This window comes from Typopeltis vanoorti, chromosome 17 (assembly GCF_054136105.1).
Source record: "Typopeltis vanoorti isolate ZY-2024b chromosome 17, IOZ_Tvanoo_1.0, whole genome shotgun sequence".
In the NCBI taxonomy this organism is placed as follows: Eukaryota; Metazoa; Arthropoda; class Arachnida; order Uropygi; family Thelyphonidae; genus Typopeltis; species Typopeltis vanoorti.
In genome coordinates, this window is record NC_143565.1 from 81,904,158 (window position 1) to 81,931,974 (window position 27,817).

Below are 27,817 nucleotides of genomic sequence, written 5' to 3' on the forward strand. Positions count from 1 at the left end.
TGTTAATTTATTAAATTTTAAAAAATTTTTTTTTATTAACAATTGGAATTGTGCATCCAGTTTCACCAATATAAGGTAAGTTATAGGTGCAATGGATTCGATATACCCCAGGGGTGGGCTGGGAGGGGATCCTTGAAGGAGTTGAATATGTTTTTTTAATTTTACAGGTGGTTTAAAAGTGGCATTAAGATTGTAACAGTGTAGAATTCTATTTTATCTGATAACTCTTTAATGCATGGGATAGCTATGGTTTTACTGTAATCTATATTATTTGCATTTCTAGTGAAGTTCTATGAAGAATTTTATTAATGGTATTTTTGCTATAGTCATTGTTCATAAATGTTTTGCTAATAATTTTTAATTTCTAATAATTTCTTATTTAAGAGATCTTATTTATTACAGCAAATTGTTATAGTTCTGTTTTTGAGTGTGTTAATGACTCAAAGTTTTTGTGCAAGATAGTAAAAGAGTTAACATGTATATATGGACCAGTATGTACAGGCTTACAGTAGACAGTGAAAGAGAAACATTACAAGTTTCTAAACTGCCTGAGGGAGGACATGTGACCAGTGTATCCAGAAAGGGAGTATGTCATGATTTTCAATTTCAATGATAAATTGTATGTGCTCATGTTGTTTGTTCTAGTGGCTGAAGATGATGTTTAAAGTTTGGCAACCATGTGGCCAGATATCAAAAACATCATAAACATACTGTAAGCCGAACTATGTTTTGAAGTAATGGAATCTAGAACATGTTACACAAAAGTTTCATATAAAAGTTAGCCCATGGCATAGAACGTGGGCAAAGAGACCTGTAACATCAGGGGCAGAAATTTGTTCTGTAAGAGAAGAATTGTGTTGCTGATTGGGACATTCGTGACAACAGCAGAAACAACAAAACCAACTAATCATCTTTGCCAAGTGTTATGTTTTTAATTTTATTTATAAAGTGCTGTGTGCTATTTATATAGGGGGGGGGGGGTGACCTACCGACTCCTTGAGTGTTGATGCTAATTTCTTGGCTAGGTAATAATTAGGGCTCTATATACCTTCAACTATCATCCAAAGTGAAATATTATGTTTGTGAACTTTGGGAACCCCATATATTCTGGCAGAGTGATAGTAATGTGGTGACAGTTTTTAAATAGTTCGGTTTTGGTGAAATTGCTACATATGGCATTATTCAAAACATTACACGTTTCTAAACTAATTTTATCAGCTATATTACTTGGAAGAAATTTCATGCCTCTTTCAATGTGGTAGTATATATAACACCCAGTTTATTGACAGTTCTAGGTGCTACTAATGAAGTTTATGCAATTATTAAGTAGCAAAAGTTCACCATTATTTAGGACATGGCTAGATTGGTTGGTCACATGGCCAGTACTTGTAAGTTAGTCGCTCATGAAAGTCATGCCTGAGCAATTTACTCTTATTTTATAATAATGTTATAGCTGAAATGGGTAAAGGAAATGGATACACTATGATGCTGTTGGGCTTTGCTAAGGCATTTGTTAGGAAGCTACATGAAAGGCTGTTACATAATAAGTAAATTGTTAATAGTGGAATATAAGCTACTGACTTGGATAAGTGGGTGGCTGATGGCCAGATATCAGAAAGTTATATGGGATGTGAATATGCCAGATTTAAGGTGATTCATGTTGTGTTCCAGGGATCAGTTCTCAGACCACTGTTATTTAATCTATATATTAATGATACTGGGAAAGACCTGACAGAAGATCAACTGTTTGTTGATGATGCAAAGATAGGCAGGGCAATTAGGGATGCTACTGATATATTGTATATCAGTAGCATCCCTACACAGCATTTACACAGTGATTTGAATAGGCTGGAAGTGTGGGCAAACAATAATGGATATCAGTTCAAAGCATTATTGAGGCTTTTTGAACTTCGTAGTGAATTAATGGTCTTCTTGATGTCACATAATTTAAGACAAAATTTTATTGAATTATTAAGAAATTCTTCATGGTTGATGAGTCTTGCATATCTGGCAGATATTTTTACAAAGTGCAATGAAATTAACTTATCATTACAATGAAAGAATATCACAATTTTTAATACAAGAGATAAAATTGCATCTTTTGAAAGGAAATTGCAATTCTGGATTTCTAGTTGAACAGAATAATTTTGCTTGTTTTCCCACCTTGCATGAATTTTTGACTGAAATAAATTCTAATGTAAATGAAGTATCTAACGTAATTTTTGAACCCTTGCATGACTTGCAATCAACCCTTTTGCAATATTTTCCAAAATCCAGTGAGGACAATTCCTGGGTTCTGAATCCATTTACAGTGACAGCTAAGCCAGCAGGCTTCAGTGCAAGTTACTATGAAAATCTAATTGACTTAATTAGTGACTTTGATTTAAAACAAAAATACAAGGAACTGCCATTGAATGATTTCTGGACAAGCATGTCAAAACTAGTTATTTTTGTTTTACTTCCTTTTACAACGACATATTTATGTGAGGCAGGATTTTTATATTATGCCGCAATCAAATCAAAGTCGAGAAACAGATTCGATGCTACACCAAATATGAGAATTCAACTTTCCAATATTGTGCCTGATATCAAAAGAATTTGTAATTCAAAGACCCAAAAACATCAGATTCATTAAGAACTTAATTTGCAATATACGTTTTACTATTTTTATGTGTTTTGTTTTTACTAATTAACATTTGACAATAAATAATTGTTTTTTCTTAACGCTTAGATTTACTCATTTATTTTATTTATATTTACCTAACCTACAAAACCAGCACACAGGAGTAAAAGTGCATTCAATCGTAAGTACTTATAATATTAAACATTTTTGATCAGAATGGGATATGTCAATGAAAATCAGCACAAATTAATTTAATGATGGTTTAATTAATGTTTAATTAATTATTAATTAATAAAATAAGCTAAATATAAGGGTCAAAGTTGTATAATTGAGAGGAGACCTCCACATAGCCTTTAAAGGAATGCGGAGAACTGACCAGGGCTTCTGACCTAATGTCCAATCCTCGCCTTCTCGTGGTGCACCCTGTTGGGTATCTACTTGGATACTGAACGAACAAGGATGGGCTGGCAATTTGGGATTTAGCCGACCAAATTGTATTCTTATTGGTTAAACCAAAATAAAAAATGATGGTACGACATGACAAAATTTCATCCCGGCTGGGGCATCGCCTGGTAAAACAAAGCCCCTGTTGTTTTCGCCAGGGAACCAGGGCAAACAGCGAAAAGTCAGCTACTGGAACAAATCTGAAAACAAACCCAAACCCAACATCACCAGAGTTAAAGATCGGTACTATCAACGTAAGAAGCTTGAATGGCAAAGAAATGGAGCTAGCTGAGGAATTAGATAAGTACCAGATCGACATAATAGGGGTGACTGAAACAAAAAAGACAAAAACTGGTGAGATCTTTCTGAGCAATAAATACAAAATGTGATATTCAGAAAATGACAATCAAGGAAAAAGAGTAGTAGTCATAGTATAAAACACAAAATACGAGGCTAATCTTCTTGAATGGCAGTCAGTCTCAAGTACAGTAATGTGGGCAAATATGAGAATGGGGGAACTGGACAATGAGACGTATTTGTGCCCTTTACCTTAGTAGAACCTTCTGGTCTCAGAAAAGGTTCTACTAAGGTAAAAGTGGAGGAATTTTTTTGAGGCTTTAGAAAAAGCAACTGACACAATGAAAAAGGAAAAGTTGGTCCTTGTTGGGGATCTAAATAGCAGAGTAGGAAATGATTGTGAGACATACAAAAATATTTTGGGAAAATTTGGTGAAAAGGGCAAAGCTAATAATAATGGCAAATACCTGTTGGATTTCTGCTCAGGACATGGACTAGTTATTACTAACACCATGTTTCAACATAAAAATGTGCACAAATTCACATGGAGAGAAGAGGCAAGGAATAAGAAAAGTCTCATTTACTATGTTATTGTTGATAGTGATGTTTTCTCCCTTGTGCAGGACACCAGAGTGTATGTACAGAGGATGTGAAATTGCAAGCGATCACTATTTAATCTTGAGCAGGATAAAATTGAATTTCATATTGAATAGAATAACATGTAAGAAAGTTTTAAAGCTAATAAAAGTTGAGCAGCTCACAGATGTGAACTGTAGACTAAAATACACAATGATTATTGAAGAAAAAACGAAAGAGTTTGAGAACAGGAATCAAACCTTGGAGATTCAGTAGCAAGCTTTGAAGAAAGCCCTGATTGATGCAGCTAGAGAGGCATGTGGTGAAGTTGTCTGCAAGGATAGAAAAATTAGAACTCCATGATGCACACAGAAGTGAAAGAGGCAGTGAAGGAAAAGAAGAAAGCATATCAAAAGTTCCTGGCAAATAGGTCCGCTTGTGCTCTTAGAGCATACAGAGAGAAATGCAAGAATGCTAAACACTATGTAAAACTAGCTAAACAAAAGTCATGGGAGGACTCTGGCAAGAATATAGAAAATAAATATCAAGAAGGTGGCAAAATATTCTGGTGGTTGTTGAAGAAGCTTAGGAATGGAGGAAAGAGTGCTGTAAAAGGAGTTAGATGATAAAGATGACATGAAAACGGGAGAAAAAGATATCCTTGAAGTATGGAGTAATTTGAAAAACTGCTAAATGAAACAAGCAGTGATGACAGCACAGTGGTAAAAAAACACTGAACAAGCATGCAATCAAGAATATATCCATACTTGAAATAGAAAAAACCATCAAAGGCTTGAAATGTGGAAAGGCAGCAGGAGTAGATGATATTCAACCATGAGTAGAGTAGCAGGAGTAGATGATATTCGACTTGTATGGTGGTGTAAGAGTCTTACAGTGGCTGCACTACATAGTTCAGAAAGCCTGGACAGAGGGACGAATTCTCGATGATTGGAGTAGAGCTCTCATTGTACCCATATATAAAAAGGGAAATAAAACTGAATGTGAGATTTACAGAGGTATTTCCCTACCGAGTGTTCCTGGCAAGATCTATGCAAGTATACTTGAGAAACGGTTGAGAAGAATTGTGGAAGAAAAGCTTGGTGAAGAACAAGCTGGATTCAGGCCAAATAGAGGCTGTCAGGATCAGATCTTCACTTTACAATAAATAGTCGAGAAAGCATGGGAATATAACAGAGATCTGTATTTAAGTTTTGTCGATTTGGAAAAGGCATATGACAAGGTGCCAAGAGAGAAGCTATTCAATACGCTACAGTTATATGGTGTCAATGGGGCATTATATCAAGCAATACTTAGTCTTTATTTGAGTTATAAGTCGTCAGTTAGAATTGAAGGAAGTGCAGGAAGATGGTTTAATGTTAAATCTGGTGTGAAACAAGGATGTACATTATCCCCTCTGTTATTCATTATCTATGTGGATCACATTATGAAGGAAAGTGGTATTAAACATGATATCAAAATTGGAGATGTTAATGTCAGCTGTTTGCTTTATGTGGATGATGTTATACTTCTAAATAAATCCGCTACAAGTCTGCAAGATTATCTGACTAAATTGAATAGCTGTTGTAATAGATATGGTATGAAGGTCAGCAATAAAAAGACAAAGACAATGAAAATACGCAGAATCATTGAAAATGTCAACTGTGTTGTGAATGGAGAACCTGTGGGACAAGTAAAACATTTCAGCTACTTAGGCATGATTTTTAGTGAAGATGGTAAATTAAATATAGAAATAGACAACAGAATCAACAAAGCTGGTATGGCAGGAAGTCAATTGAATAAATTCATATGGAATAAGAGAGAAATTAGTGAGAACACTAAATAAGCTACATACAAGACAGTGTTCAAACCAGTTTTAACTTATGGATCTGAGAGCTGGGTCAGAAGTAAAACACTTGACCAAAGACTAGAGACTGCAGATATGAGAGTCCTGAGAAAGATTATAGGCATGAGCAGATGGCATCAATGGCAATATCATATTAAAAACAAGGATATCAGGAAAGAATTTGACATTGTTAACATCCAGGAATGCGTTAGCAGAGCTAATCTCAGGAGGTATGGTCACTTAAACAGAATGGGCGAAGAAAGATTAGCAAAACAAGTGTTCTCTGCCAGGTTGGCAGGAAAACGACCCAGAGAAAGACCAAGATATAGGTGGATTAATACGGTACTAAGTGCCTTAGATGATAGAAATATAAGATCTGATAATGTTGGAGTCTTGACAAATAACAGACTGATTTGGAGGAAAATTGTAGATAGGAAGTTAGTAATGATGTAATTTTTTTTCATGTAGTACTATCATATCCTGTACACCCCTTGAGGGTACGTGGCAGGAATTTGATGATGATGATGAGTTCAATGTCAGCAAGAGTAAAGTTATCCACTTTCACATGATAAGATATCCAACAGCATATTATGATAATGGATTATGCTTGAAGTAAATGACAAGGCATAAAATCTTAAAGTTATCATGGAGAAAAAGTTGAAGTTCAAGGGTCACATAGCAAAAATTGCAAATAAAACTGAGTGGACACTTGCAATGTTGAAACAAACACTGACATAAGAATATGAAGTCATTTTGCCTCTTTACAAATCCTTGATGTGCAGATTTGATTTTCTGGGTTATAAGGGGGTATAGAAGTTGTAAAAAAGCTGCAAAGAAGAATTACAAAGGATTATAGAATGTAGATCATGAGGATAGATAGAGTATATGGACTGTAGATGCTGGCTGGCAGGCAGGATAGCGGTTGATGAAATTTTTTATTATATAGAAGATGGGGAGATAACAAGGAGACACCTGTGGAACTGAAGTTTGTGTGTAATTACGAAAGGTTTGAGAGCTAGATTTTTCATTCACAGAACCCTGAGCAAGTGGAACAGTCTACCTATTGAAGTAGTGAGTGCATCTAGTGTGAATAATGCATGGCCTCCCTTGATGATTCCTTGACTCCCAGCATTATATAGTAATAAGGTCATTCTCCTAAAGAATACTATTTTAATACTTATCTGTTAGATGTTTGATATAAGATATTTTAAAAGAAGGATAATGCTAGCTGCTTAAGTAGTTTGCAGATGTGACCATTTCATCAAAAATGGGCCTGAGTGGAGTAATTCAAGAAAGTACTGATTCGAAAGAAAAGGAATTAACATTTATAGGATAAAACTTTTGAATAACTTTTGTCATAAGTTGAGAAAGGCTTTCAGTAGTGATCTTTTTTTTAAAAAAAATAACTTTAAAACCAAAGCAATGAAAAAAAAAAAACATTCCTTAAAAAAAAAAAGATAGCATTAAAAAAATCAGAAAAAAAAACCCTAGAAATTATTTAAAGTGCATAACTTAATAAACAGATATTTTAAAAAGTCAAAATATTTATATGAACATTTCTTTGTTGCATTTCCAAAGTCGACATGTTAATGAAGGTTAAGGCTTGCAACCATTAGAGGTTTGTTTGTAAACCTACAGTACATTTGTACATGGGTGGGCTAAAGATTTATTGACCCTTTTTTCATTTTATTGATTTGATTAATACAATAGCAAACAAATTAATCCAAACACTCACATCTTGAAAGAAAAATTTTAATTTTGCAAGGAAATAACTACAAAAATTGCTCCTCTGTTCCTAATAAGTTCATCATTAATTCACTTTGGAATGGACTCTACCAACATAGAACACACTTTTCTTATTTCTGAATAACAAAACAATACTTTTATAATGGACTGTATTAAGTTATCCTTTGTATCACAATTCAATTTTCCAAGTTTCTTTTTCACTATGGCCCAAAGTTTTTTTATTGGGTTAATATCAGGAAAGTTACCTGGCCAATGAAGCAATTTTATGTTGTGATTTTTGAGAAACTCTTTCACTTTTTTTTAAGTATGGTATGGAGCAAGATCCTGTTGGAAGATGAGTTCTTTGTTTTTCTGAATCGCTTTTCTCCAACATTTTTACATATTGGTCACTTTTCATCATACCATCAACAAGCACAAGTGATCTTGGACCATCATGTATAAAACAACCCAAGAACATCTTTTTGGACTGTTTAGGAGCTTGTTGAAAGTGGGAGGAGTCTTCTCAGTCACTGATTTGCAAACTTAGGATACACGCTCCCCTTGGACAAAGAAAAGGCTTTCATCTGAGAATATGATCTTTCACTTCTCAACAGTCCAATCTGTGTACATTTTTGCTCACTGGAGCCTCTTTTTCTGCATAGCCTTCAGGAACAGTTGTTTCTTTTTTTGGTCTGTGGGCAGTCCTCCCTGCTTCTAACAATCTTCAACAGACTGTCATGTAGAAACATTACTCCCACTAGCTGCCAAGTCTCTATTTAAGTGTACAGCAGACATCTTGGATTCACTTGCTTTTGCTTTTCCTAACTAGTAAATGATGTGGGGTAAGTACAGCTTCCGATTTTTTGCTGATAATGCAGAAAACCAACCTAAACCACACTCATTGGCAACTTGTCAATGAGTTATGGATGTGTGCTGAGAAAATTTCAGAAAGAGTAAATGCTTTCTTGGAGATGTATCCATTTTATAGCTACACAAAATGAATAAAATACTGAATGTCAACTTGTTTACAATATTAAAAATGCACAACACTATTAATAAACATCGTAGGGACAGTTAAAACACATAGCACCCAACCAAAATTATTATGAACTGAAAGAAAATCGAAACCAAAATCTTGTTTGGATTATTTTGTTTGCTAAAGTGTGTGTGTGTATTTTTAAAAAATTTCAAAATTTTTACACAATTCTGTATACAAGATAATGTTCAAATCAGTGCTGACAGTTTTAAGTTATGGATCAGATCAAAGACTAGCAACCAAAAATATGAGAGTTCTGAAAAAAAATTAGGGACGATCAGATGGCATCAATGGCAGGATCGTATTAAAAATGAAGACATTAGAAAGGAACTCAACACTGTTAGTATCCAATCATGTGACTAGAGCTACTCTGTTAGCTTAAATCACTTAAATAGAATGGATAGCAAAACAGGTGTTTCACCAAGATGGCAGGAAAAGACTGAGATGATGACATAGATGGACTGATTTGGTCAGAAGTGACCTAGAAGACCAAAATATTAGATATGACAATTGGAGTGCTGACAAGTAATAGACTGATTTGGAAGAAAACTGTTGATAGGAGATTAATAATAATATAAACTTAATCATGTAGTACTATCATAGAATCTGTACACCCCCCCCCACACTTGAAGGTACATATCAAAAAAACTAATGATGAGGTTTTTTATGTGGTTCGATCCCACAGTGTAAATGGGACATTATTATTATTAGAGGCAACTTCAAGGAGTCGACAGACTCATCGAGGGAGACCCAAACATCATGTCAAGAACAACTATTCGACATTCACACAGTATCTATCATACCTCACCTTGAACTCATTCACAGTCATAGCACCCACAACAGTCTCTGGCAGCTTATTCCACTCATTCACCACTCTCCAAGTAAAAATCCTAGCTCTAACACCCTTGCTAACCACACTCTTTCCCAGCTTCCATGTATGGCCCCTAGTCCTCCTACCACCAGTCCTATTCTCAAAAATATCTTCTGAATTAATCTTATAGAAACCCTTCAGTAATTTCAATGCCTTAATCATATCACACATTTTCTGCCTATCAACCAATTTCTGCAACCCACAAATCTTCAACCAGTTCTCATAAGGTTCATTCCATAGACCTGCTATCATCTTGGTGACTCGTCTCTGGATCCTCTCCACCTCCACCCCATCAAGAAGAAACCCTGGCGCCCGTATCTGGGCACAATAGTCTAGATGGGGTCTTATCAAGGCTCGATACAGAGGAACAATAACCTGTTTGTCTCTGCTTGCTAAAGTATTTCTCAGCAACCAAGTGATTTGATGAGCTGACTTAGCCACTTTTGCAATGTGCCCCCTAAACTTCATCTCCCTATCCACCAACACTCCCAAATCCCTGGCTTCGTCAATCTCCTGGGGTACGGTTCCACCAATGTGATATACTGCTGCTAATCTTTTCACTCCAAAATGCATAACTTTACACTTTGCCACATTAAATTGACATCCATTCTCCTTAGTCCAGTCCTGCAAATTATCCAAATCATCCTGCAAAATTTTGACATCCTGTGCACTCACTATTGCTCTACTCAACTTTGCATCACCAGCAAACAAATGAACACTTCCTCTCAGATCCTTTCCTATATCGTTAATGAACAAATTGAACAGTAGTGGGCCAAGAACAGAATCCTGCGGCACACCGATAGTCACAGGCCGTCTTTTGGACTTTACTCCTGAATAAACCACTCTCTGATATCTCTCCATCAACCACCCTCCTATCCATCTAACCAACCCTATATCCATCCCCATATGCTGCAGTTTACTGATTAGAATTCCATGTGGTATCCTGTCAAAGGACTTAGCAAGGTCCAGTAGAATCACTGTAAATCCTTTACCCTTATCCAGTTCAGCCTTCACTGCGTTATAAAACGTGAGCAAGTTACTGAGGCATGATCTACCCTTCACAAAACCATGCTGTCCTCCATACAGTATCCCGTTTTCATCTATCCAATCCTGTATTTTCCCTCTTGACTATTTTCTCCAAGACCCTGACAACGATTCCTGATATGCTGATCGGTCGGTAATTTACAACAGAAGTCTTGGAACCTCCTTTATGCAGTGGAACTATTTTCCCCTCGTTCCACTCCCTCAAGACTAATCCAGACCCAAGACTCAAATTAAACAAAATGGTCAAGGGCACTGACAATTCTTTAGATGCTTCACGTACGACAAGAGCTGGTATACCATCCAATCCCACAGATGTATTGACATTGACATTTTGTAATAGACTATTCACCTCCACTTCATTCACCACAATTCCCATATAAGCTATTGGTTCATTTATTCCTGCAATGTTCTCACTCAGTAATTCCACTATATCAACTGATTCAGTTACCTCCCTACCATCGGCATTCTTTAAAATCATTCTGCCATATACATTTTTTCTTTTACTTGCAACATATCGAAAAAACGGTTTAAGATTCTCTTTAGCCTGCATTGCCAATGTTCTTTCGTAATCCTTTTTTTGCTTTTCTTACCACACTCGTTACCCTTCTGGCCTGCGCTTTATACCGTTCATGTGCCTGCCGGTCACCTTTCTCCTTAAATTCCCCCATAGTTGTTTCTTTTTTTGCAGCTCAAGCTTAATGGTGTTATTCATCCATTTAACACCTACTTGATTTATTATTCGGACTCTAGGTATACAGTCAGCCATTGCTTCATGCAAACACTTCTTAACCGCCTCCAATGCACTATCAACTTCTAGCCCTTGCAGTTGTACATGCCATGGCACTGAACCAATCAATCTCCTATGCTTGTCATACTTACCAGCCCGATAATTCCACATGTACCCTGTCTTAATTGTAAATTCCATACCTTTAGCCACCTCCAAAGTCAAGACCCTATGATCACTCTCACCAATTTGTGGCAACGTGGTCATTTTCGTTATAGCCAAATTCTTAGATGCAATTACTAGGTCAAGCACTCTCTGACCCCTAGAATTATCCATTACATGCTGTTGCAGATAGTTATCCCTTAATAACTGCATAAAATCCAATTCCTTCCTCCCATGTGTCCTCTCCTCATTCCAATCAATGTTACCATAGTTGAAATCTTCCATAATAATTACCCTCCTTCCACTCATTTCTTCCATTTGCTTATGCATACTATCTCCACCATCTATTCCATCACCCAACTGTATATTTTGTTCTACCAGTCTCAACCTCACACCAAATAGCCTCAAATGAGCTCTTTTCTCTATCTTGCAGTTCCACTTCTATTCTCCTTGGCTGCAACTCATCAACTGTCATCAATAACACTCCTCCCCCATTTTATTCTCCCTGTCACTCCTGAACACACCACACCCCTCACATTCAATCCCACTAGCTATATCACCTTTTGTCAGCCATGTTTCACTAATGCCAATAACCTGTGGCCTGGAAGTGCCAACCAAGGCCAAAAATTCTTCCTTCTTGTTCCTAATACTTCTGGTATTAGTATACATGAATTGCAGAACCCCATTTGTCCCATCCCTATTTTGATGCCTTATACTAACTATCCCATTCTGATTTATTGTCCTTCATACTCGCTCGATATTACATACATTCATACACTCAACTGTCTTCCTAAAGTCTGCATATCTTCCCCCCCCCTTAATAACTAGTTTCCCTGATCCTGCACATCCACTTCATTCAACAACACCTTTTCAAGTCTCCGTACACCAAATCCATTCAAGTGTTATATCAAGCAATACAGTCATATTCGAGATGTAAGCAAGCAGCTGAAATTGAAGGTGGCACAAGAAGGTGGTCTGATGTAAAATCAGGTGTGGAAGACTAGGATATACACTATCTCCACTCTTATTCATCATTAGACGGATTATATGAAGTAGTAATAGTCCTGATATCTAAATTGGAGATATTATATTCTTAAATCAATCCAGTGCAAGCCAGTAGATTCTTTAACTAAACTAAACAATTGCTGTAACTAACTTGCTATGAAAATCAGCACTAAAAAGACAGATTATGCAAATAAAAAGACACATTGATAACATCAGCTGCATCTAATGTCACGTCTATAGAACAAGTAAAGCATTTCAGCTATTTTGGCACAACTTTTAGGAAGATGGCAAATTAAATATAGAAACAGACAACAGCATAAGCAAAGCAGCTAACTGAGATAGCAGGGAGTCAACTGAATAAATTGATATGGAGTAAGAAAGATATTATTTTGAATACAAAGCATGAAACTAGCTGTATGCAAGACAGTGTTCAAACCAATTTTAACTTAAAAATAAAACATTTGATCAAAGACAAGAGATAACAGATATGAGAATCTAAGAAACAGTATCAGTGACAGAATTATATTAAAAACGAAGATATTAAGAACTTGATATTGTTGGAATTCAAAAATGTGTCGACGAGTTACCATTCTCTTAAGGTAACCATACCACCTTAGAGTGAATCTAAGGTAGTATGATTACTTAAAAAGGAAAGGTTAGCAAAAAAGGTTTCTTACCAGGATGGTAAGAAAAAGATCTAGAGAAAGACCAAGATCTAGGTGGACTGATGCAATTAGAAGACTGAAATATAAGATCTGACAATACTGTAGTTAAAAATCATAGAAACTTTTCATGTAGTACTGCCATAGAATTCTGCACATATCAGGAATTGAATGATATGTTTTATATGTACACATTCTGATGTTCTATATCTCTTTGGTTTAAGACACACACTTCATATACAAAGGTGGTCTGAAATGTTCTCGGCCATAGATGGCAACACTATCGGCACAATTTTTTTTTTCCAAGTTGTTACATCTGTCATAAGCATCCATGTGAAATTGCAAGTCATTCTGTCAATTAATTTGTTTTATACAGCTGTCTGAAGAAAAAGTGTTGTCTGTATCCCTTGAAAGGGATAAAATTGAGTATGTGGGGTGATAAAATTCTTTGTAAAAGAAGGTTTAATGTCAAAAGAAATTCATCTGAAGTTCATAAAAGTTTATGGGCACTCTTCTCCTTCATTTTCAACAATTAAGAAATGGGCTGCTGAGTTTAAATGTGGCTGTACCAACCTTGAAGATGATCCACGTGAAGGACGTCCAAAAAATGTAACAACAGCAAAAATCATCGATCAAGTACACGATATGGTATTAGATGACTGACGAGTCAAAGTGATTGAAATTGCTGAGACTATAGGTATTTCAAAAGAACATGTAGGATATATTTTGCATGAAGAATTGCAAATGAAAAAGCTTTGTGCAAGATGGGTGATGCGTTTCTAACAGAAAATCAAAAACGCACTTGTATGAAAATCTCTAGCTTTATGGTTCTCTGTAACACCTATAGAACAAAAGGAAGTCAAGCCAAGACACCAAACTACTGATTAATAATTCAGAACAGATGGCACTGGTGGACAGAACCTTAAGATGTTCAAAAACAAACTTTAATAAATTATTAACATTTAGTAATGTATAAACAGTTCCTCACACTTTTTATTTTGATACCTGTGCCATTTCCTCAGAAATTAATCTGGTTAATCTTTCAGATCTTTAAATCAGGGCTCCCTACAGATGGACAATTGACAACTAGAACAAACATTTATTAGGTTTCATAACAAGATGGAAGCCATAGTAAAATGTAGATTATCTTCTGAATCTTATGCATAAACATTTAGATAAGGAATGGATGAATATTTTCCTTATCTGCATGGATAATCTACCAAGCTTACACGATTAACCAATATGACTGAGAAAGGTCCTTCTTTCTGCATGTTTGCAACAATTAACAATTAACTTCCAATGTTGCATTTCTGAAAATATTCAGAAATGCAACATTGGAAGTGTTGCATTTCTGAATATTTTCTGTTGAGTATACTGATTATTTTTATGTTATCTGTTTGGTTTCTTGTATAAACACCAAAAAGTGTTTACTCTTTCATCTCATGCTGTATAGTAAAACAATGTACTTGTATGTATGTGGGAAAATCACTGGGATATTTACAAATATAACAATACAATAGAATACTTTAATAATTCAAACATACAAATAAGATATTTGGAATAAACTAATTTTTCTTTGAGGTTTTATTTTGTTGTCCTAGTTTTATTGGATTTCTTTTTTTATACTTATGTTTACTAATTTTTTTACATGGCAAACATAATTCTTATATACACATTTTATAAATGGATTTAAAAAAAAATAAACAAGAGTTACAACTTAAGGGCATCCATAATAATGAAATGATGAATTTAATATTAAGTAGATATCACAATTCGATATGCTGATGTGATATATGCTTACTAGACTCAGTCGGTTTTATAAATACACCTTCTACAGTTTTCCAGTAACATGTACTATCTGTATATGAGACTGCACAAACTTCCCTTTGTCCTTCAATAGGTCGTCCATAGGTGTGTCCAGTCACAGAGAGCCACCTAATATGAAATATGGTGATATCAACTTAAAAAAAAAAAAAATATATATATATATATATATATATATATATGAAAATGAATTTTTTAACTTGGGGATATTGTATATTAGGATAACAAAGTAATTTTATATATATATCATTTACAATTATACTACTGCACATTTCACAACAGCATACATTCACATACTGAATCTGTTGGAACCTTCCCAGTTTAACTGGTTCTCACGAATGAATATCTTCAAAAAGAAGCATTGCATACAGAAGGACTACAACTTTACATTCTCACAAGATTTTAAGAGATCCATTAAATGGATCTCTTAAAATCTTAGCCTCCTGTATGCGCACACACACACACCATCCAGCACACAACCGAGCCCATAAGTTCTTGGGAGACAAAGCATTACAGACTTGGTTGCCATTAGTTGTGTATGACAGACGTCATACAACTAATGGCATCTTAGTATGTAGTATTTTATTAAATATAAATATAAAATAAATCAGCTAACACCTTTTTATTCCCATATAGGGAGTAGGCGAGGCCGTTTGGCCCTATCTAACTTTTGGAGATTGAGTGGGCAGTTCAATCTCCACTGGCAGCCAATCAGAGATAGCTGGCCCAAGGCTATCACTAATTAAGCGACATGCAGTGAAGAGAGACGACTCAACAAGTGCCGCCATCTCGTGGTCCCTAACCCTAAACCAATATGTATATAATGTCTGAAATAATGTGGGTTCTACAGTCGATTTTCTTGAGTTTACAAGATGAAAAACCTGCGTTTCCGGGAGAAAAAATCCGCTTGCCCACGCCAGAGATCGACTAACTTGGGAACCGGTTGAAAAAAGGCTTAGAAAAATTTCCTCTAGTCGACGACTAGATTCGAAACAAAGTCTTCCTTCTTACGGTCAAGCCAAGCGCCGTGGTGTGCAAACGCCACATCCACTGAGCTACACAGGCTCTGTAGCATTTTCTCTTCTTCTTCTTCTCTTCCGTCTAAGACAGGTTGAGTCTTCTCTTGAGCAGGATCTTCCGGTCTTCTCTATTCCTTGCTGTTCGAAAAAGTTCCTTATGTGTTCTGCATCCTGAGATGTTCTTTATTAATTTCAGCCAGGTAATTCTTGGTCTTCCAGGTCTTCTTTTTTCAGTTGGAAAAGTATTGATCAGGACGTTAGGAAGTCTGTCTGCATCCATGCGTACGTGTCCAAACCATCTCAGTTGTTGTTTTCTAATTTTTTCTATTATTGTCTTTTTATACAATAGTTCTTGTCTGACTGTGATGTTTGTTTTCTTTTCTATCCAACTTGTTCTATTTATTTTTCTTAAGCATTTCATTTCAAATGCCAGCAGTTTTTTCTCCTCTCTTTTTTTAACTGTCCACGCTTCTGCTCCATAGATGACTGTTGGTATAATTATTGCTTCATATAATTTGATTTTGGCTTGTTTAGATATCTTGTTTGTTTTCCAGATTTTCTGCAATTTTCCCATGGTGGTCCGCCCTATCGCTATTCTGTGTTTGATTGTTTTGAGTTCATCTATTGTTTCTGTTAGTTTGGATCCAAGGTATATGAAGTTGTCTACTTGTTCTATTTGTTCTCCGTTTAGGGTGGCTGAGATGGTAGTTTTGTTCCTCCCTATTTTCATCACTTTTGTCTTTTGTTTATTTATTGTCATGTCACATGTTTTACAGGTTTCGTTTAGCTTGTTGATCAGCTTTTGTAGTTCATTTGGGGTTCTTGCAAGAAGAACGAGATCATCTGCATATTTGATATTATTTATGTTTAAACCATTGACATTGATTCCAGGCTCATTGTCTTTGCTTTCTTTACAACTTCTTCTAGATATATGTTGAATAGGCATGGAGATAATGGGCATCCTTGCATTACTCCTTTTTGGATCTCTATGGGTTCTGTTGTGAGTGTGTCCTTTTTAATTATTGCATTTGCCTTAGAGTAATATTTTATCAGAAACTGTATTATATATTTGTCTATTGCTTTTTCTAGTAGAATTTTAAGAAGGATTTCTCTGTTGATGTTATCGAAAGCTTGTTTAAAGTTCACAAAACAACAATATAGTTCTTTATGGTCTTCCCAGCTGAGCTCTGCTAGTTGGTGCAATGTGAAAATTTGGTCAATTGTTGAATAGTTTCCTTGGAAACCAGCTTGTTCTATGCCTATCATTTCTTCGTAGGTGTTTTTTTAATCTATTTTGTATAATTCTTATGAATATTTTATAGGTGTGAGAGAGTAAATTGATTGGTCTGTAATTTCTGCAGTCGCTTTTGTCTCCTTTCTTGTATATTGGGATGATCTTTCCAGTTCTCCAGTCATCTGGGATCTCTCTTGTTTGTAGTATTTTATTGAATAGGGTTGTTAAATATTCTATTGATATACTGCCTCCATATGACCACAGTTCAGTAGGGATAGTATCAATGCCTGGTGCTTTGTTTTTCATCTGTTTTATTGCGTATCTAACTTCTTGTAAAATTTTAGGGTGATCATTATTTTCTTCTATTGTTGGCATTGTAGTTTTGTTTCCTTGGTGGAAGATGGTCTTAAAATGGTTTGACCAGATTTTTCTTATATGTTCAATATTCCCGGTTTCAGTCATCTTGTTGTTTATCATTGTTACTGCTTTTGCTAAGAATTCCTTTGTAATTTCTCTTACAGTATCATGGAAGACTTTTAGGTTGTTTTGTTGGTATGCTTCTTGGCATTTCTTAGCTTTTTCTTCTAACCATTTTTCTTTGGCTTTTTTGCATAGGTTGTCAACTTTATTTTTTAGTGCTCTGTATTTTTCTCTATTCTCTTCATTGTTTTGTTGGTTTACAAGTATTTCTTGGCCTCTCTTTTCTCTTCTATGGTAACTATGATTTCTTGGGTTATCCACTGTTTGTTTATTTGGGTTTGGAACCTAGAGTGTCTTTTGCGATTGATAACACTGTTTCTTTTCCTTCTTCCCAGTATTTTCCGCTGTTCTGTAAGATGGAGGGTTTTAATTTCAAGCACATCTGTTCTAAAAATCGACTTCTGCTTAAGCTATCTTTTAGTTTTGATAGGTTGATGATTTCTTCTTTTCTGATATTATTTTTCCTGTTGAATTTTATCTTTACTTTGGCAGTTAATATTTCATGGTCAGTGTCAAAATCAAAACTTCTTAATGTTCGTACATTATTTACTGATCTTTTCCATTGTTGTTTATGATGATATAGTCTATGCAGTTCTTTATATTACCATCTGGAGATGTCCATGTATATTTATTATTAGGGCGTTGATAGAACAATGTGTTTGTAATCATTAGATCGTTTGCTTTACAGAAGTGGAGTAATTGTTCTCCTCTGTCGTTAAGCTCTCCGTATCCAAATTTCCCCATCACATCTTTTTTGTCTGCTGTGAACTGTCCTATTTTAGCATTAAAATCTCCCATCACTATCATGAGTTCTCTATTTTTGGGATTATCTATTTCCTGTTGTAGTTGTACATAGAAATTTTCTATTTCTTCTTCTGAATGGTTACTGTCTGGTGCATATATTTGGATTATTTTAATTGTTTGACCTTTTTCTTTTGCTTGAAGTTTGGCTGTTATTATTCTAGGAGACACTGGGTTTATTTCAATTACTGAGTGTGTAAGTTTCTTTTCAATTAGTAATGCAACTCCTTCTCTGTGTATGTTATCTTTTCTTCCTGAGAAGTACAGTCTTCCTTCTGGTAAATCCATGAATCCATCTCCGCACCAATGTGTCTCTGATAAACCTAAAATACTCCATTTCAGTCTTTTTAAATTTTCCTGGACTAATTGTAATTTTCCAGGTCGGTATAATGATCTTATGTTGAAGGTGGCTACATGTTTCACATCCTTGGCTGACCACATTGCTGATTTCTCAACTACTCTATGTGGTCTTTGAGTAGGCACGTTGGTTGTCCCGTACGCAGTAGCACTATCTCGGTTTGTAGACTTTCTCCTGCTCATGAAAGTTACTGGCATAATAATGTAGCCAGCTTGCCATGCCTCTGCTACATCCTTTGGTCCACGGCTCTTTATTCTTTATTCAGAGCAACCCATTTGGGTTTCTCCCATCCGCCACCCAGGGGACGCACCTGGTAGGAGTGTGGTCTCCCCCAAGCTGTAGCATTTTAGGCTTTGAATATACAAAGGATGAATTAAATCCTTTGTCATCTTTTCATTTCATATTCATCATTATTTCAGTACAAATAAATACATTCTGAATTCTTAGCGACACAGTTTTGTTTAAATTGTTTGTGAATTTACAAATGTTAATAATCTGTTTGGCACTTGCACATTACAAAGTATAAGTAATAATTTAGTTCATGAATATTGTTCAGGAAAATTATATTAGTATTAATAATTATTAATGATAATATAATTCAGTATTTTAACTATTTCATGAGTAATTTTTCACATCAGAGTGAACACACAATAAGGAAGCCTAAATGGAATAACAACAGACGTTAGAGAGTGCTTTCTTTCTACCACTCTCCAGCCAATCACATGATACTATCAGAAACCTGTGGGAAACTGTAAAGAGTTATTAACACAGCTATAACCAAACCAGCCAATTACAGGGACACGTTACAGGGATAAAGGCATGTAAAGATAAAGTTTAAATACGAAAATTTAACTAAATTACAAATAAAATAAATATTAAATTACATGTATATAAAAATTAGATAAGCACATATACAATTAACAGATTATTTGAATAAAGAGAATATAAAAAATATATGTAAAAAAGAATGAATACATGTTAATGTATAATATAAAATTTATATTTACAGTATGGGACAAAAAAAGCACTGAATAACTACAACAATACATGTTATAAAGTAAACAGGTTTATTAACAAAGAAATACGTGTTTACACACGATATGTGCATCCACAACTATCGATGGAATCTTAGTTGAATAAAGCATTAATGACGACAGATTACATACTTGAAATGGACACCTTGTCTTTCAAGACAGATAGATTTTATAGTACATGCGAAGGTTCTCTGTCATCTTGAAGAACAAGGATTGGGACATCTGCTGGACATATTATGTAATTTTATCACTTATTTCATTAAGGTTTGAAGGTGGGTCATTGTGGAATACCTGTGCATGAAATGAAATTTTTTTTGCATGACGCATCCTATGCAAGTCCCAGGTGAAACAACACATTTTCGATGTAGCATTTACTATTCAAGGTCACGGTTACACCATCCTCTTTGATGAAATAGGCCCCAATCATGCCATGGCCCAATGTGGGGATCTCGCTATGAAGAGATTTCTCTTGGACAAATTCAGGTCTTGAGAAACCAAGAACCCTGTAGATTCATCTGTTTACATGTTAGATGGAAATGCACTTCACCTGAGAACCAGATATTATGGAGGAAGGACTGATCGTTACAGACATTGGCCAACATACATGCATTCACAGTAGTCCTGCTACGCAGTATAATCAGGGCAGGTTTTATTATTAGACGAACTTAGGCAATCGCCTAGGGATGATACTAATTTGGGACACCAGATTTTGCTACATAGTTGGGGAAAAATTACAACCTCCAAAAAAAATTAGTAAAACCTTGATTAATAATAAAAAAACTGAAACAAGTCAAGCCGTCTTGGGGCTCGCTGATGATCCTACATTATTTTCGCCTTTCTCTATTTCTTCCACTCCCCTGCTCTTTGTATAATTAACCTCAAGTGCAGAGATTTTTCCTCCTTCTGGCATCTGTCCCAAGATGAGTGGGGAAGTTCTGGGGTATCCCTCAAACTAACAATCAGTGATCGCAACTAACTGACTTTTCTCACTTCTTATCTTCAATCCCTATAGATTTAATTCTGTTGATTTTTAGATTAAGCCCTGTTTTTTGCAAGCTCTCTGAGGTCTGCAAAGTTGGGGATTATGTCATTCATTTTCTCACAGAATCGTCTTGTTAATTCAGTTCAGTTTATTCTAAATCAGTATAAGAATGCCATGAGAATTTTCACAGAATTGCAGTGGCAGGGATTCTGATTGGTAGTATTCATGAAATAAGACCTCTGATTGGTCTTTCTCTTTGCTCCCTTTACTTGTCATCATCCCCACTCCGGCATTCTTCTACTGATTTCAAATTAGTTAAGTCGTGCTTTTTTGTAGGCGACAGTTGAGTCCGATGGCTAGTAGTTTTCGTACTTGTATATCTAACATTCTTATAGCGGCTGAAGAACGTTTGTGGCCAAAATAGCCAGTGTTCTCCATAGAGCAGTATTTCTGTAAGTAATACCTGTCTATTCATTTCATATCATTTAAACATTACTAAAATCAGTAAAATTTCCGAGATTAAAGCTCAATGAAGAGGATATTTATGAGTGCGGCATACAGTGCGTTCGCCTCTGGAAGTAATTTTGAATGATTTTCATGCATTATTTCAATAATAAAATGAGGTACAATGAAATGAGTGAATGCATGAAAAGATTAACGACGAAACATTAAAAATATATTGATATTAAATGTTTTAAAGATGAAGTTCTTCATTTCATAAAATATGCACAAGAAGAAAAAATCTCTAATGTACAAGTTGTTAATTGATGGACTACAATCTACATTTCCTAGTGTAGAAAGTTTCTACTAGAAACCATTTAAAAATTCTTCTTGACACTGCCTGTTTGTAATGCTAGCGGCGAACGCTCATTTTCTGTATTTACACGCAGAAAATGAGGATTTCTATTCATTTTCAGAAATGCATCTGAAAATGAATTTATACAATTCGTTGTCATATGCATTTGAGCAATTTGTCAATTATGTTCATAGAAAACGATATTGTTGAATTAATAGATTATGAATATATGATAGATGCATACATAATCTCATTTTCCGATTATATAAAATCAGAAAATGATTTTTACATTTTATATTTTTTATATTTTAAAATATATATTTAAAATATATTTTAAAATTGATAAATACTTCTTTAAGTAAATGAATAAAAATTTATTTGTGAATTACTGAATAATTTAAAGTCCATCATCATCAAATTCCTGACATTTACCCTCAAGGGGTGTACAGTATATGATAGTACTAATGAAAAATTTACATCATTACTAACTTCCTACCTACAATTTTCTGCCAATTCAATCTGTTACCTATCAAAGCTACAACATTGTCAGATCTTATATATCTATCTTCTAAGTAATTAATTAGTAACAGATGGCATCAATGGCAATATCATATTAAAAACAAGGATATTAGGAAAGAACTTGACATTGTCACTATCCAGGAATGCGTTAGCAGAGCTAATCTCAGGTGGTGTGGTATGGTATGGAAAACCAAAATATAGATGGATTGATACAGTAAAAAGTGTATCAATCCATCTATATCTTGGTGATCCTCTGAGTCTTTTTCTTGCCAACCTGCCAGAGAACACTTGCTTGGCTAATCTTTCCTTGCCCATTCTGTTTAAGTGACCATACCACCTGAGATTAGCTCTGCTAATGCATTCCTGGATGCTGACAATGTCAAGTTCTTTCCTAATATCCTTGTTTTTAATATGATATTACCATTGATGGCATCTGCTCATGCCTATAATCTTTCTCAGGACTCTCATATCTGCAGTCTCTAGTCTTTGGTCAAGCGTTTCGCTTCTGACCCAGCTCTCAGATCCATAAGTTAAAATTGGTTTGAACACTGTCTTGTATACAGCTAATTTAGTGTTTTGACTAATTTCTCTCTTATTCCATATACATTTATTCAGTTGACTTCCTACCATACCAGCTTTGTTGATTCTGCTGTCTATTTCCATATTTAATTTACCATCTTCAGTAAAAATCGTGCTTAAGTAGCTGAAATGTTTTACTTGTTCCATAGGTTCCCCTTTCACAACACAGTTGACATTTTCAACAATTCTACCTGTTTTCATTGTCTTTGTCTTTTTAATGCTGGCCTTCATACCATATCTATTACAACAGTTATTCAATTTAGCAGGGAATCTTGCAAACTTGTAGCGGATTTATTTAGAAGTATAACATCATCCGCATAAAGCAAAGAGCTGACATTAACATCTCCGATTTTGATATCAGGTTTAATACGACTTTTCTTCATAATATAATCCATATAGATAATGAATAACAGAGGTGATAATGTACATCCTTGTCTGACACTAGATTTAACATTAAACCATCTCCCTGTGCTTCCTTCAATTCTAACTGCTGACTTACAACTCAAATAAAGAATAAGTATTGCTTGATATAATGATCCACTGACACCTTACAACTGTAGCATTTTGAATAGCTTCTCTCTTGGCATCTTGTCATATGCTTTTTCCATGTCTACAAAACTTAAATACAGATCTTTGTTATATTCCCATGACTTTTCAATTATTTGTCATGAAGTGAATATCTGATCCTGACAGCCACTATTTGGCCTGAATCCAGCTTGTTCCTGACCAAGATTCTCTTCCACAATCCTTCTCAATGGTTTCTCAAGTATACTGGCATAAATCTTACCAGGAACACTCAGCAGAGAAATACCCCTGTCATTCTCACAATCAGTTTTATTTTTTCTTTTTATATATGGGTACTATGAGAGCTTGACTCCAATCATCTGGAATTTGTCTTCTGTTAAGGCTCTCTGAACTATGCAGTGTAGCCACTGTAAAACTTTTATACCTCCATACTTGAACATTTCTGGTCTAATATCATCTACTCCAGCTGCCTTTCCACATTTCAGACTGTTGATGGCTTTTTCTACTTCAAGCATGGATATGCATTCCTGATTACATGCCTGGTCAGTGTTTTTTAATCATGCTGTCATCACTGCTAGTTTCATTTAGCAATTTTTTTGAAGTAGTTACTCCATACTTCAAGGATATCTTTTTCTCCAGTTTTCATATCACCTTTATCATCTCTAATTCCTTTTACAGCACTCTTTCCTCCATTTCTGAGCTTCTTCAACAACCTCCAGAATATCTTACCACCTTCTTGTTATTTTTTTATGTTCTTACCCATGACTTTTGTTTAGCTAGTTTTACACAGTGTTTAGATTTCTTACATTTGTCTCTGTATTCTCTAAGAGCACAAGCTGACTTATTTGCCAGGAACTGTTGATATGCTTCCTTCTTTTACTTCACTGCCTCTTTAACTTCCTGTGTCCATCAGGAAGCTCTGATTTTTCTATCCTTGCAGACAACCTCGCCACATGCCTCTCTGGCAGAATCAATCAATGTTTTCTTCAGAGTCTAAAGTCCATATTTTTTATAATTAAGTTTATTTTTAATTATAAGTATTTCAGTTACTGGATCTTGAAAACGGATAAAAAAAAAATCGGGTTTTCAATATCGCAAACGTAAAGTGGAAAAGGAAGAAAGATTGATGAAACAAGAAGGTGCATTTTTAAAATATCTTTGCCAAGAAGATCGTAATTGCATACAAGAAGAAAATCTTCAAGATTATTTGTTGGATAATTCATTCATAGTTTCAATTAATGAATTGGAGGAGAATTCTACAGATACTAAAATTTGGATTAAAACATCGAAGGAGAGATCTACAGATCATATGAGTACTGTTGATTCTGAAGCTGGTTGTTCTACAGATCCAATGATAAAAAGATTTGATTTTACAAATTTAAATTATAATGATCCAGCAACTTGGTGTCCTGTAAAATTATTCAATATCAATCAATTACGTCAACTATTAGTTGAACATGGACCTGAACAGATTCATAATTTTGATTTTCCGAAAGATAACAATAATAGAAGATTTTCAATGACTCATCATACTCTAACCCCTATTTAATGGCGGGACAATACAGCATTTGTGTTTATTGTATTCAATATCCATGGATTCTGCATTTTGCTTCTGCTGTTTATTATTTGATCAATGGCAGACTAACCTCGCAGATTCTGGATTGTGGGACTGGAAAAATGCTTCTATTTTAGCTGCACATGAAAAAGTCAGACATGTTGAAAATTACCATTAAGTGGAAAGAATTAGAAATTCAAATAAAAGAAAAGAAAACCATTGATGAAAAGAACTTGTCAAATTTCTAGCCAAGTTTGATCCAATAATGAATGAACATCTTCAAAGAATAAAAGATAAAGATACGTATGTGCATTATCTTGGAAAAGATATTCAAAATGAAATAATAAACATCTTCGCTAATGCGATAAAAAAGAAAATCTTAGAATCTGTTGTTGCCGCAAAATATTTTTCCATAATTATTGACTGTACGTCCGACATTGGTCACACGAAACAAATGAGCATAGTACTTCGTTTCGTAGACACTAGTAATAGCACGACTTCTATAAAAGAACACTTTTTGGGATTTATAGAAATAAAAAATACCACTAGAGAATTTTTATCAAATGAAATACTAGGTACTCCAGACAAAATTTCATTACCAATGCAAGATTTACAAGGTCAAGGATACGATAACACCATTAATATGAAAGTGATGTAAAAGGTGTGCAGCGACGAATTTCAAATATTAACCCAAGAGCAATGTATGTACCCTGTAGTTCACATTCATTAAATGTAGTAGTGAATTGCACTGCTAATATTTTAGATGCTACAGCATTTTTTGACACGGTACGTCGTCTATGTGTATTTTTTTCCAGTTCGACTCGATGGAAATACCTCAAAAGATACAAGTAATTTTGCACTCAAACCAGTCTGCGATACATTATGGGAGAGTTGAATTACTCATTAAAGCCCCTAAGCCTGACTGCAAAAAATATATCAAGATGATAGTTTATGTGGATTAAGTGGAAATACCATGAAATTAGAAGCAAGTAGTCTTCTTAAAACTTTAAGGAAGTTAAAATTTATCGCATCCTTAGTAATGTGGTACAATATACTTTTTGAAATAAACTTTACAAGTAAACAACTTCAGAATACAAGCCTTGATATAAATGGTGCCATAAATTGTATTAATGATACAAAGAATTTCTTAATGAAAATCTGAAATAAGGATGAATTTGAAAAGATGTTAACAGATGCAGAAAAAAAATCGCTGAGGTCATAGGCATAATGCCAAATTTTGAACAAGAAACAGTTAGACTCAGAAAAAAAAAAAACAATTTGTGTATGAAGCAGAGGATGAATTCATAACAGATTTTAAACAAAAATTGAAGGTAGATTTTTATTTTTCAATTATTGATACCACAATTGCATATGTTGTTGAAAAATTCAAGCACATGTCTACAATTAACGAAGAGTTTGGTTTTCTTTTAAATATATATGAATTTCAAAAATTACTTCAGAACTGCTTAAAAATGTTTGATGTTGGAAAATTATTTAACACATATTCTAGAGATATTGATTGAACAGATTTATGTAGTGAATTACAAATAATAGCAAGGCGAATTCCAGAAAATACTTCCTCATTAGATGTAATACATATGCAAAAATAATTTAGAAAATAGTGTTCCAAATGTGTTTATTGATCTGAGAATTTTTGACATTGCCAGTATTGGTAGCAAGTTCAGAAAGGGGTTTCTCAAAATGAAAACTTACACTCGCTCTATGATGGCTCAGGAATGACTCACTGGTCTAGCAATAATATCTATAGAGCATGAAATTGCATCTACAATCAATATAGATGAATTAATTCAATACTCTGCCAAAGCAAAATCCAGCAAGATTTTTCTTTTTAAGATGTGATAATTTTAATAATTAGGAGTAATCATATATGTACACAAATGTATTGGTTTTGATTAATACATTTTTTTAATGTTCATAATGATATTATTTTTATAAATATCCAAATGTGTAGGTATAAGTGTGCTTGTGTGAGTATGGCAAAATATATATATATATATATATATATGTAGAAAGTATTTTTACCTTGGGTATAAATATGTTAAAGATACCAAGTAATTTTAAACCTGGTTTTACTCCGGGTTTTACTCAGGAGTAAAACCAGGTTTAAAATTACTTGGTATCTTTAACATATATATATATATAGAGACGATGTATAGGAACGCCTAAATTTTCTTTGCCTAGGGGCATCAGATACTCTCGACCGGACCTGAGCATAATCCACTGCTGTTAAACACTGACCCATCCAAATGATGTACAAAAAAAGGAACTCAGCTCCTTAAGATGGGTTCCTTTTCACTGTAGGGACCTCCTATCTCTTACTGCTGTTCGACGTTGACTGCATTTGGAGGCTGTAACACTTTCTCCAGCACATGCCCATGATTCTCATTTGTATTAAAAAAGTTCATTGTCTTTTTGACATTGACCCCTGAATGCCATTTGCATTGCAGCAGAACACTCCTGGTAAGTCAAAACTTCTCAATTAAGATAATAATGACATTAATGCTTGGGGCATACTTATGGAAGCAATGAACAGACTGCTCACAAACATGTTGTAGGCTATACCAGCTCCATGTGATTAAAAATAATGGTCAACAATAAACATCTTTTTTTCCAATGTCAACATCATTGCAACAGCTAAATAATAATAAATTTAGTTTAATTCTTTACCCAAGTGTAGGCAAAACAAAGTTTGCACCAGAAATAGTTCAGGACTGAGGCAACTTGTAGCAAAGGTGGACCAAGCTCTCATCACCCCTTGTCTCAGTATCTCCCATAATGCAAAACACATCTCCTTGCAGACATGTATAATGCTATGCATTAAGGGAAGGGCCACTACCCAGACCGGTTTCAACCTTTATTGAGGTCTCGTCAGTGGGAGTCAGACCCAGAAGTGGTGATATTAAGGGAGAAGCAATGGAGAGGTCATATTAACCTATACGAGTTGCCAAAAGGTGTACCACCTTATTAAATTATTCTGGAATTTAGAGAAAGATATTGGAAGTTTGTAATTTTGTAATTTAGCAAGTATCTAATCTCCACTCTGCTGCTATTGCGAGTTGAGCTAATGGCTTAACGATT

The 27,817-nt window shown here is 34.7% G+C and overlaps 1 protein-coding gene across 1 annotated transcript in view; it reads right to left on the reverse strand.

Moving 5' to 3' along the window:
• Window positions 1–14,518: 14,518 nt before the first annotated feature.
• The window catches only part of LOC150097561 (stromal cell-derived factor 2), a 112,843-nt gene continuing 99,544 nt past the window's right edge, over window positions 14,519–27,817 (reverse strand). The window contains exon 6 of the mRNA XM_090407327.1: window positions 14,519–14,947. Coding sequence (XP_090263453.1) covers window positions 14,779–14,947 — 169 coding nt within the window. The 3' untranslated portion in view covers window positions 14,519–14,778. The remainder of the gene's footprint in view (window positions 14,948–27,817) is intronic.